Source organism: Mizuhopecten yessoensis, unplaced genomic scaffold, assembly GCF_002113885.1.
Source record: "Mizuhopecten yessoensis strain PY_sf001 unplaced genomic scaffold, ASM211388v2 scaffold9963, whole genome shotgun sequence".
NCBI lineage: Eukaryota > Metazoa > Mollusca > Bivalvia > Pectinida > Pectinidae > Mizuhopecten > Mizuhopecten yessoensis.
This window is the reverse complement of record NW_018408310.1, coordinates 235838-248925: the sequence shown is the minus strand read 5'-3', so window position 1 is coordinate 248925 and position 13088 is coordinate 235838. Positions and strand designations below refer to the sequence as shown.

Here is a 13088-nt window from a genome sequence, read left to right as displayed (position 1 = left end):
AAACCCCTATTTTTCAATATAAATGCAATAAACGTGTTTTATTCATTATATATAATGAAAATAGACAATATGAAATCAATTTGCAATTTCAATTGTAACTCCCCTATCCGTTAATTGAAGTCTATTCATTTACTTGAATACTGTGTGCCAGTCCGTTCGTTCGTCGTTTAGAACAGACACCGGAGTCTGTTACATTTGTATGCCATTAGCATGGAAGACTTTTGTGAAACATATTGACATGGTATTAGTTGAGTTCTAAATTGTTCATAAACGCGCGATACGAAGTCAAATGTTCCCTGAAGCTGAAAATATTATACACGAAAGAACCAAATGTCAATTTTATGATAAAGATAAACGTTTGATAATGATAAAATGATTAAGAATCGATAACATGATTCTAAACTATTTATATGACAGAAATTATTTTCATTACATACCACCCGATTATTCAGATTATCAAGAAACACATTATCAATAAACCGTAAATTGTTATATCATTGGACATCCGTATTCTTATTCATAAAATGTTTAAAATTACAAAGCTGGGGGTTCATTTTTGGCCCTTATGACTGATTTGGCTAATTGGGAGCTCCTTGCTGAGATAATTAAGCTATACTTGTTCAAGAGCCTGATTTTTCCTTAACGCTAGGATATCCTGATGCAATTATATCGTGCCTAAGCCTGTACTAATTATGTTCTTTAAAACTTAAAAAGCAAGCTGTTTGTAACACCTTAGCAGTGTTAGTGTTAGTGTATCTTAATTACAAAAAGCACCCGCTATTTTTTTTATACAAGAAAAACTGTTTTATTTTATCTTCATCTTCGAAAGAATCATATAATAAGTATTTTCGAAGATTCTGAATGTTTATAAGGTGTGGACAGTCAATCTGATGTGTAGAACAACAACGATCCTTGATCATATAGACCTGCAAATCTAACAACATGGTCCCGATGATAAAACATATGTTTTTCTTGTAAGAAATTATTACCTGGTACCTAATTAACGATAAACAGTATAACGATATTCTATGTTTTTCAAGTAAATAATGCTAGAACATGAAGTCTCAAATGAAAACACCCCTTCTGTCTACCCCAACAAGAGCCGGCGATATTCATTCACCCAACTGTTGATGATGCTACATAGTCAGTTTTCGTGACTAATGCATCTGAACGTAATTCATGAAGGACGACGACAGAAAATTAATGAAGCAATACCCATGGAGATAGTTCTCAGTTGATATTATTCATCGGTCAATCTATACACGAGAGACGAACGACGAATCGGAAGTGAGTAATCTGTCGGATATAAGAAGTGAGGGGCTAGGTACAAACACTTCACAAGCGTTGCTCACGCCACTGACGGTATCGGGCAAACCAAGCAAAGGTACGTGATTTACTTAACTGGCATGAACATAATAATTATATTATACTGTTTGTGGCTCTTTATAGCTATGGGTTTGAGTATACCCTCCCCTGCCCCTTTCATACAAATGATATTTGTTTGCTTTGGATTTTCGTATCAATTTATGTCTATTTTTTGCTCGGGTAATGTGGTGGCCGCGTTTTAAAGGCGTCTGTCCTTTTATGATCTAGACCTCCACCACTTAGTCGCGAGTTTGAGGCCTAACGTTACAGTGCCCAAATCGGGACACTTTTTAGTAAAATGTTTAGCAGAACATTGCATATCTTTGGAATATTTAAGAGTCAATGGTCGTTCTGAAAGAATTTCTTTTCCAAACTAACATTCGTTGTGAAATAGTAGGATTGTGTAAAATCCCATACAAAAAATTGAAAATCAATAACGTCGCATGGCGCATCAATTCAGAATGTTACATTTTCGTCATTATTTACAAAGTAAAACTGTGATTGTAACCTAAGTGGCAGTAAATAAAATTCATATAATGTTTTATTGGTATATTTGCATCTTTAAAACAATATTTTCAATTTGAAAATACTTCTTTGCACAGCATGCACATTTCTTACGTTTTGGGTACTGCCCCTATTTAGGTACTGTGACGGTACGTGGGGCAGGTCGCCAGGCACTGGTCGCAGGCCGTTGGGTTTCTTCGGGTACTCCGGCTTTCCCCCACCACTAAAACCTTACTTTCCATAACTAATCAAAGCTGTTAAGAGGTCGTTCACCACAACGATATGAATACATTGCAATATCCAGACATGTATACTGAGTCTGTTGGACATGTTCCTTATACATTAATATTTTCTGGCCGGAGGCTCGCAAACATGTATCATCAATCTAATATGAAGGGAAACTTATGACAAATCCTTTTTTTTTTATTTATTTTGATTCATTCAAAAGACCCTATACCAAGATATAAAAGTTACAGAAAAGCTTACTGATTCTTGAATGATGTAAAATGCTTGAAATGATAGTGGAAAAGAACAGTATCATTAATTAATAACAGTTTACATCATTTGTGAATTGAATCGAAAAGAATGGAACTCATTAAAAATCTGTTTGCGTCTTAAAAGTGTTAAATCCCTATCATATTATGAATTCATAACATGCCGCAGTATCAGATGACTTCGGATTTTCCATATTATGCATTCATCTTAGGTAGCAGAGTACAGTATAAATGGCTTGATCCTCAAAATACAGGGCATGTCTCAGATAAACATGGATAGCGGATTCATACTGCACAACACACCTACATATATATATATTTATAAACTACACCTTCAATACATTGTTTTTAGAAGAATGATATTTTTTTTTTTAAAGTGATTTCCCCAGATTTCGGACTTGTGAAAACCATGGTAACCACATAAAAAAACGCCAAAAAAAGCTTAACAAAAGGTTTTTAACCCAAAATTTGACCCAAGAAAGTAGTATTTTTTTTCTTAAAACCTGTCTTCAATTGAATATCACCTACTCGGTAACAGAAATACTCACGTTTTAGCATAGGTCGTTCAACTGCATTTTCACAACATTTACACATGTGCTGAGTACAAAAATAGACTACATGAAAAGCTAGCTTTTGTTGTGTAGACACAGATTTGCAAATGGCCAAAAATGTAGTCTCAAAACAAGTTCATTTTTTTTTAAATGTGAAGCCCACATAGTCCATTTCATCATGTATATGCCAATTTTAGTGCTGATTTAATCTTTTTATTTTGATACATGTAATATTACATGGGTTATTCATTGAACGAAAATATCTTCCCTAGCCACCGTACGCTACTGTACACTGCTACCTTATCTAACGGTACCACAAACAACTAAGGTATTTGTTTATCGATATTTATCAATTTCAGTTGCAGATGTCGTGGACCAAACTGATTTGTATCCTTATCGCTAGCGTCTTCTCTCAGGTAAGATGTCTTTTTGCAAGTAATTATTATCCATTTTTGCAGTACTTTGATTACATAATGGTGTAATTGCACATACAAAATAACCTCAGTTTTTCCAGTGTAACTCTTTTATATAATATATAAATCATTTTAAGTTTCCAATAGTGTCGAACGATACTTGCTTGAAATTTACATAATTTGTAAAATACAAAAACGATGTGTTATTGGTAGATGAGCTGATACATATAATTAAATTAAATATCGATTATTATGTATTCAAATGTCCATTATCATGTATCAAAAGGTCCATTATCATGTATTTAACCAACTTGTGAAGTATGCATGAAAAGTATGCTTAATACAGTTATGCAAGTTTGGTAACACTGTGCCATACTTAGAGTAAAATGATAAATATTTCTTTAACAAAGGTAATGTTTTTTTAGAGAAGTTATTTATTTCATATGTGTGTTGAAAGTTTGGCATTATAACATGAATCATGTTTGTATTGTTGTAATGTGAGCAATGATTTAATAAAAGGACCAAAAGAGAATGATTACGGAAAAATCAAAATGATTGTAGTTCTCACCACTAGACATCAAAATGATAGTATTTGTAACCACTAGACATCAAAATGAAAGTAGTTTCACCACTAGACATCAAAGTGATAGTAGTTGTCACCACTAGACATCAAAATGATCGTAGTTGTCACCACTAGACATCAGAATGAAAACAGGTGTCACCACTAGACATCAAAATGATAGTAGTTGTCACCACTAGACATCAAAATGAAATTAGTTGTCAACACTAGACATCAATATGAAAACAGGTGTCGCTATTAGACATCAAAATGATAATAGGTTTAACCACCAGACATTAAAATAAAAATAGTTGTCACCACTAGACACCGAAATTATCATAGTTATCACTTCTAGATATAAAAATAAACATAGGTGCTATCACGAGATATAAAGTGGAAATAGTTAGCACCACTAGAACAAATTTCTTACTTTTTCACTTCTTATCAAATGCATAAAATTTACCATTATAGTGTTATCATAACATAAAAAATATAATGAGGGTGTAATAATTTAATGACAGGCCTGTAAACAGAAAATAAATCATCTTTTATTTGTATAAAATAAACATTGTAGTTTATATAAAATACACTGCGTTTAAGGTTTATTCTTCAAGAGGGTTTCTTCAATGGTAATTTCATATAGAAGGGAATATAGCTCCATTTTTGTGTTGGCGAATGAGGATTTTAACTGTACAGCAACAATAACAACAATAAATATGTGTCGGTATAAAACATTTCATAATAAATGTTGTATGTTTGGCAAATTAGGATTTTTTTTCCATGTTAAAGTCGTTTTAAAAACCCTCAAAAATCAGACGATCAATACGATTGTGTGGCAAACGATTGTTTATGCATTCTACGTTTTTCTGACTTATGATATCAATTGCTTTCTTTTTTACGTATTAACATTCGAGACTCCATACGTATACACGTCACAGTTTTAATATATTGTACAGGAAATACCACTCCGAAGAAACTTTGTTTGTTTTCCTAATGACTTTGCTAGTTCCGGGTGTCTTTTCTAATTCTAGTTTATTTATGTAATGTCTAGCTTACCAATGGAGTAATTCCACCAGACCCACAATGTGGAAAAGCTAAGATATGCTGGCCTACACAATGTCCCGTTGGGGGATGTGTCGGCTTCCTGATCAGTTGGTGGAACACTAACTTGGATTATCTGCGGTTTGAGATGAAGATGGAATTTGTCCCATCAGGCGAGCACTATATCGCCCTTGGGTTCTCCGGAAACAGTCTTATGGTAAGCGTTCCTGGTGTTGCAGATTATAAACATATATGTTGATATAATTTTAACATAAACAAGATTAAAAAAACAACAAAAATAATTTTGAATTGAAATTGCTTATGACACAATTAGAGAAAGAGTATTTACGTGAGATAACTTGAATTAATGTTTAAGTAATCCCACAAGAACGACTCTTTAGTGAGGAAAAAAAGTGTAGGTTTTCATCCCACATTTAATGAATACAGAGAAAACATTCCCTGTATTTTGGAACATTTTTGATGGATAGACTTTGAGAATTAAACAGAAAGACGTTTTATTTATTTATTTGACCAGCCGGACAGCAGTATAGTGATGTGCCGAAGTGATGCCAATGTACAGCTTGGATACACACAGGGTCGCACATACGCGCCTGGAACAGTAAGTTATGTAACAACATATCGTTTAAAACATCACACTTACTATATAACTAGAATAAAATGGATATAGTAAGAGTCGCTGTTTCCATGACAACATCTAAACTTTGAGACCATTACAACGATAGATGTTGTTCTACATATACAATAACGTATTTATCATTTATCAATTTTCGGAACCCTTCGCACTTTTAGCTTCTGCTGTAAAACCTATTATTATCCATATTGATGTGACATGAACATTTATTTGAAAAGGGCCGTGCACACAATTTCTTGTCAGCTAATTATCAGTTATATTAAATAATATCTGCTTTATTATGTATATATCTGCTTAATCAAGATACCTAAAGAACCATACACTCAGCCACAAGGCTCCCCGGTGGGCACATAACGTTGCTTCAACGTTGTGTTCAGGTCACGTCCTAACGTTGGTTTATGGGCCGTAGAAAATTGTATATGAAAGTTTTCCTGGCGTTTTTTCACCACGTTGTAATAGCGTTATGATGTTATCTGAATTCAACATTCATACAAAGCTATATAAACGCTGTTCCAATGTGGTACAACAACAAATTCGGTGATCTTCATATTCTCAATATTGATTCTGCAGCGATAAGATTTAGTATAAACTGAATCATAGATATATATAAAAATGATCAGGGAAAGTTTTTGTGTATTAAATAATAAATAACGTCTTACTGTAGGCAGGGTTTTCTCTTCTATCGGACGTTGATGTAGAAGACATCAATCGTGCAATCATTGGAGTATAATTGCACATTCTTGTGGAAGAGCTGAATTATATTGATAAATCTTGATTCATTTAGCGTTTGGTACAAAGTGATCACCAAAGTCAACATATCTTCACAATAAGACACAATACGTCAACATAGTTTCACTATGTGACACAACACGTCAACATGTTTTCATTATATGTAAATGTTATGTGAGAATGTGAAATCCGAAATCCTTCTAATTCTAAACCTAAATAACTATATAATGTTATTTTAGATTCTGCATTTCGAAATATATGATTGGTAATGGAATTTATAGCTAGAGTAGTTATACAATAACATTGAAAGTCGAACATATATTTCATCGAAAGTGTTTTAAATGTGATAATTATAATCGTTCAATTTTCAGGACTTGTATGGAATTCAGAACACATCATTTGCTGTTACAAATAACATAACCACATGCTCCTTTGATCGAATCAAGAAACCCATCCGGAACGTGGCTCAACTTAGGTCTCTGACCGATCCGTTCTTCCTGATTCGGGCATGGGGGGCGGTAAGAGGTAAGAACGCTCTATGATTGGATATGATCAACAACCTTTAGCGATCTAAAGCTCTTTTCTATAGAAAAGGGTTAATAAAATATAAATAAAGAGTGAAGCTGTTGGAATTAACTTATTGTCAATATCTAAAATGTGTTAAAAAAATGGAACCAAAAGTGCAAATCTCAAAATCAGTTTCTTGTTAGAATCAGCATTTACTGTGGCTATCTCCAACTACGATTGTATGGTCATGCTATCATGTCGCAAATTATTTTTATGGCAATAATCATATCGTTATTTTCCAATTATGTATATTGCATATAATGATAGAACATATATTTCTATTATCTAAAGCAAGTTTCGTATTTGCTCAGGTGGTGTACCTGCTTACCACAACAACAACCGAGGAGTCTCCCCCAATTCATACTCTTATCCTGTCATGACGGGCTCAGGACACAACATAAAACCAGCATTTGTATCCCTCTGCGCTTGTCTCATCGGCACCTGGCTGTCCTATATGCTACATTAGGATTACCAGTGGGATTTGAACCAAAAGTTCACCAGATTGCCAGCCAACCATTTACGGGAAACAAACATTTTCACAAATCATACTAATAGAGAGTTAAGTGAGATGCACAAAAAAATGTGTTTCGCAATAACACAATATAACGCTGATATTTCGCGGAGGAATACATTTGGTAGATTAAAATTATAATTAATAAATACAAAAACATAAATAAACCCCAATATTTGGGCGTCTTTCGAAAAAGATAATTAGGTCTTTTGACTACATCTATTTCTAGGAATTTCGCCTACATGTAACTAAAGACGAGTTGTCAAAAAATAACAGCAAAAACAAAGGCCGTTTAAACCGGAATCGTCTTCATCTGCATGATACGAAAGGTATACTCTATAAATATAACTAAATGAATCTATAAATGTATGTATATTATTGTGTACCAAAGTAATTAATGAATTAATGTTTAAATTGCGGGTACGTTCTCCAATGCATTTATGATCTTTACAATTGAAGCGAAGTGTCTTGAGTTGAATTCATGAAGAGCCTTTGATCCCTAGCCAGCCGAAGACTTTTGAGATGGACGAATCTTTGATCTCTAGCCAGCCGAAGCGTCTTGAGTCGGATTTATGAAAAGCCTTTGATCCCTAGCCGGCCGAAGCGTCTTGAGATGGATGAATATTTGATCCCTAGTCAGCCGAAGTGTCTTGAGTCGGATTTATGAAGAGCCTTTGATCCCTAGCCGACCAAAGTGACTTGAGTCGGGTTTATGAAGTAACCTTGATCCCTAGCCACCAGAAGTGTCTAGAGATGGATAAGCCTTTGCCTCTAAGACAGCCGAAGTGTCTTGAGATGGATGAGTCATCTATCCCAAGCCAGCCGAAGGAATATGCTTTCACGTCAGCACACAAATTCAGCAGAAACTTTTCATACTTTTTTATGTTATTGTTTCATGTTTTTGTGTCTTGATCAAACCTGGACAAATTTCAATGTCAGAACAGTCGCAATTTCTTCTTTATATATTTGCATCATACATATATATTTGTTCTGATTAACATTTAAGCAATAATATTTTTTTATGATATCTTACTATAGGAGTATATCTACAATTTCTAGAGCCTAACAAAGTACATACCGTGATGCGCTTAAAACTACCTTGTAAGGGTTAATGTTCAAAATTACTCCTTACATCTGGATAATTTTATCGATGAACACATTTTTGAAGAAATAATTCACGAATATTTTTATATTTCGTTTAAGAATCCTCTACAATACATGTATTAGCAATAAATATCTTAAATGTCTTTTTCAATTTTGTGAAATTCTTTTTTTTCCAATGACGCATATGCTACAGCAACCCATGGGAGACAACTCTTCACAAAATGAAAATAAAAATAAATTACGGTTAAGCCTGAAAGAATCGTGATAATTTACTAACAGATATAGATATATTAGTCGCCTAGTAGTTTACACAATTTCTCTTGATACAGATATTTAACGATAAACTACACCAAGGCGGTAATTTATCAGGACATTGCCTTTATGACAGTTAAGCCTGAATTCAGACCTTTCTTACCTTACAAAAAATCAGTCAACAAGGTTGACTCGTTACTGAAGTTTAAGAATATTTATTCAAGTTGTAAATTTTGGAATTTCGAAGCATTACCAACATTTTGACATGCAGTTCAAGCTTTCAGTTCGGCGGGCTGTAAGGCTTATCTACAACCAATTATTTACCACTTGTGTTAATTCAACTGAGTCCCATAAACAAATTACACGGTGATAAGTATGGAGCTATTTGATATACATATAATGAGCCCGAATTGGTCTAAGTAGTATTTTTTAATTCTAGCACTGATCTACATTATGATTTGCAATATTAAGACTTTTTTTAACTGAAAAAAGTAACCATGACATTGTTTTGTTTGTTTTTTAAAGGTATGTTTTTTAGATAGCGAGCTAATGCGTGAATTCCGCGTAACAATTTTTTAATAAATGCAATGGAAGGAGCAGAAATATCAATAAATAATACATTTCGAGATATTCAATAACAACTTTTCTTACATCTTATCAACGGAACTCGATTATGATAACGACGAACGTTATATAAAACATATCAGTATTTGAACTTTTATTTGATGTTTTTTATATGTTTTTCACGAAAACAATGTTGGGTCCTAACACAAACTTGAAAGCAATCAACTGTTCGTTTCCTGTATGGATAAACAGAAAAGTATAACGAATCAATCAACTGACTATCAAATTACACCTTACCAATTTATGTAAATTACACAGCAAACAAATTCAACAAAATGTTATCTTTTATCTGTCTACTTAATACCATAACATTTACATTAAGAGATCGTGTCACCAGCTATAAATATAAAAAATATCGGGATTGAAGCAGAAATAATAGCAAATTATACATAATCAGAAAAGACAGGGATCTTTGCTGTAACAATAGGGGCAGCTGATAATATTATGTTTCTTCTGTTGTCCACAGTAAAGAGAAACAGATATCTGGAACCACATAGTCAAGCCTCCTTTCGTGGTGGTCCTGACGATGCTATGGTAGTAGCAAATAGTATTTTGGCAATTCATACGTCAATGAAGGAATATGTGATAAGGAAAATAATGTACAACGATAATTCATTTACATGGATGAGGAATAATAAAGAGGAATAATAAACTAATCAAAAAGGCTTATCTTGATGTGATATGTAGCAACTGTCATGTTCCATATATCAATTTGACAAAAATTAAAGAAGATCACATAGGGGTTCTTTCTATCATATGCTTAACCAAATTATATATGAATATATTTTTAGAATATCCAGGTAGGAAATATGTTAATTTTCGTCACGATTATATATTCATGATAGCATTTAATGTACCGTGGCTTTGCAACATCGGCTGGATCTCAAACTCTTGTGAGACCACCAGACGTTTCCCGTGCAGAAAGACGGGCATCAGCCACTGTTTATGAGGACAAGCAGTGTCAGAGCGAAGACAGACATCAATAATATCTGGATCCCGCAGAAACACTTTACTGCAAATTCCTCAGTCTGTAAAACAGAAAATCTGTCGGTAACAATATTAAAACATTTTACATATCTTTAATTGTTCCCATTGCAACTTTTATTTTCATTTGACAAAGCTGACATTACAAAAGTAATAACGATTATAATCCTTCTATAGTTATATGGTTATTCTTACTCCGATTGGAAAAAAACAGGTTTACATGACATTTTGATCAAACACTTTTGAATGATGGTATTTCATTGAGGTTTTGCAAATATCTTTAACCCGATTGCCATTTAACTACGAAATATCGAAGAACTTTCGTATTGTGTCTATGTTTACAATTCTTGAAGGTGATAATAATAGAAACGTATCGATATGTTTAAATAACCGCTCCATTATCCTTACTTGGTCATTACAGAAACAAAAGTGAATATCATTAACGAAGATGTCGTAATATGTAAGTGTGCTAATAGCGTAGAAATACCTGTCGAAGCCCTTCCGGTGTCAGCGACTCCCTCCCTCCTTGATTGACAATTTCGATGTCTGCAGAACGTCCTTTTCAGTTGAGTTACAAGTACAGGAAGTGTTAATTGCGTATATACACTAGCAAGATATGCTGTGTAACCAAAACTCAAATCACATTACAAAACAATCAATCAATATAGATGTATTTCCATATGTTCCTGGTGATATTGTATACGTATCTCTTATTAATATTAAAATCTACGTTCTTCTGGATTTAATTTTGTCGTATCAACCAACTCCTGTTGCATACATCATAAACATTCATTATTCCGCATATTGATTATGTTAAATTGATGTATCTGCATAAGGAAAGAGAAATCACACTTAATCAACATTAACGGCAACATAAGACTTTTTTTTATCGAATGACACATTTATTTTTACTGTGTTACGAACATACGTGATTCCCTTCTTTTCGTTAACAGATATACTTCCAATACGATGTTCACAATCATAAACACCCAAAGGTATGCAATCACAACACCAGACGTACTTCCGGTTGCTTGAGACTTTTCAGATAAGTCCCTGAAAAGGATTGTTATTGTTGGAATATATACATGAATATTGAATGTTTTTATGTACTACTTCTTACCTGTGATAATGCATTTATGCTTTTAAATGAGAATGTTTACTCGTTACTCCATCAAGATATTAATCATATTCATCAACTGCAAAAACGTTGTAGTTTTAATATTGATTCAAATCTTTAATGTCAAGATGATATCTATGAATGATAATTACATCACGAAACAAATAATTATCAATCATGTTAAAAAACATAATAAAATAATAAGAAATGCCATCAAGTTTTCTGCGGTCACTAGTTCACAGACAAACTAATTAAGTGAAATCCAATGAGGTATTAAGGTATTTTTTTGTAAAATGTACGTCTACGTTCACAAGAAACAATATGTGTAAAATTAAATAGATTTTTTATATAATGTAAATCTATTTCCTACAACATTTGAGCACTCATTCCACAGAAACATGAACGAACCAATGTTTATAACAAACCCAATCTACGAAATAAACGAAGCAATGTTTACAGTAGACACAATGTTTGCATGTGTGTGTGTGTGTGTGTGTGTGTTTTATATTTTATGTAATGTTAATTGTGTAGAGGGGAAGAAGCGATTGTGGTACATTTACAGTAAAACCACAGACGGGAATCACATTAACAAATGTTGGATGGCCATCAGCGAATTCCCCAACGGTCTGAGTGACAATAGTTAACTCTATATCATTAACACACCTAGCATACGTCAAAGGGATTTGAAGACATGTTTTTGTGTAACTGTTTATACAAACTTATGTTAAAGCATAATCCACACTCTGTCACTTACTAAGAACATTAACTAATTGATAAAACAGTGATATATTCTAGTTTCTACAAAATCAGAGCTCATATTCCAAGTGTGTCGTTATGATTATATCTCGAAATAGTCGCCTTACTTTCATTTTATCCCTTTTCAACCACCGAAATAAAAGAGATTAGTTCATGAGGGGAAATATTTTCCGTTGTATACAATAAACATGATTTCAAATTCGAAGAGTGAAATTATAACTGAGCTGATATGGATGTTGTTGGTAAAATGCGAATACAACATATTGCTCAAAGTGAAGTCATTCAAACAATGCAGATGCAGTTTATTTCCCAACTATTCACAAAATAGGTTTTTTATGTATTCATATATGTCTGTTTGTTATTAATGGTTTCCCATGCGGGTGACGGAGGTGACACACACATATGTACATATGTACATGAACCACTGACTGATAGTGAACATGATCCCGAGAACGGGGCGGTATTGTCCAAACAATATACTACCCGCCGACACACCAATGTTCTAAATTAAAAAGTCATATTTATTTGTATGCTTCATTCTTGAGAGTACACATTTAACACACTAGTAGATATCTTATATATAATGTATAAGGTTCTAGAATATATAGTACATTCTGTGAACGATAACGAATAACTAGATTTCTTATATTCTTTATTTGATATTGTGTCCGTCCGTTCGTCCATCGTTTAGAACAGACGCTGGAGTCTGTTACATTTTAATGCCATATTGACATGGTATTATTTGAGGTCTAAATTGTTCAAAAACGTGCGATACGAAGTCGAATGTTCCCTGAAGCTGAAATATTATAGACGATAAACACAAATTAAATTCTGATCATAGAAGTTCAATATATACCACTGCTGT

At 33.3% G+C, this 13088-nt stretch overlaps 1 protein-coding gene and 1 long non-coding RNA gene across 2 annotated transcripts; one reads left to right on the top strand and one right to left on the bottom strand.

Moving 5' to 3' along the window:
* Nucleotides 1-1301: 1301 nt before the first annotated feature.
* Nucleotides 1302-8001, top strand: LOC110459069. The gene is made up of 6 exons (XM_021511123.1): nt 1302-1384; nt 3274-3330; nt 4938-5144; nt 5463-5546; nt 6680-6833; nt 7187-8001. Exons 2-6 carry the CDS (start codon nt 3280-3282, stop codon nt 7339-7341), a joined length of 651 nt encoding a protein of 216 aa, XP_021366798.1. The 5' UTR covers nt 1302-1384; nt 3274-3279; the 3' UTR covers nt 7342-8001.
* LOC110459070 lies at nt 7768-11382 on the bottom strand. The gene is made up of 2 exons (XR_002463855.1): nt 10422-11382; nt 7768-10254 (listed from the first exon to the last, which is right to left on the bottom strand). It is a non-coding gene; the product is annotated as an uncharacterized LOC110459070 (long non-coding RNA).
* Nucleotides 11383-13088: the final 1706 nt, after the last annotated feature.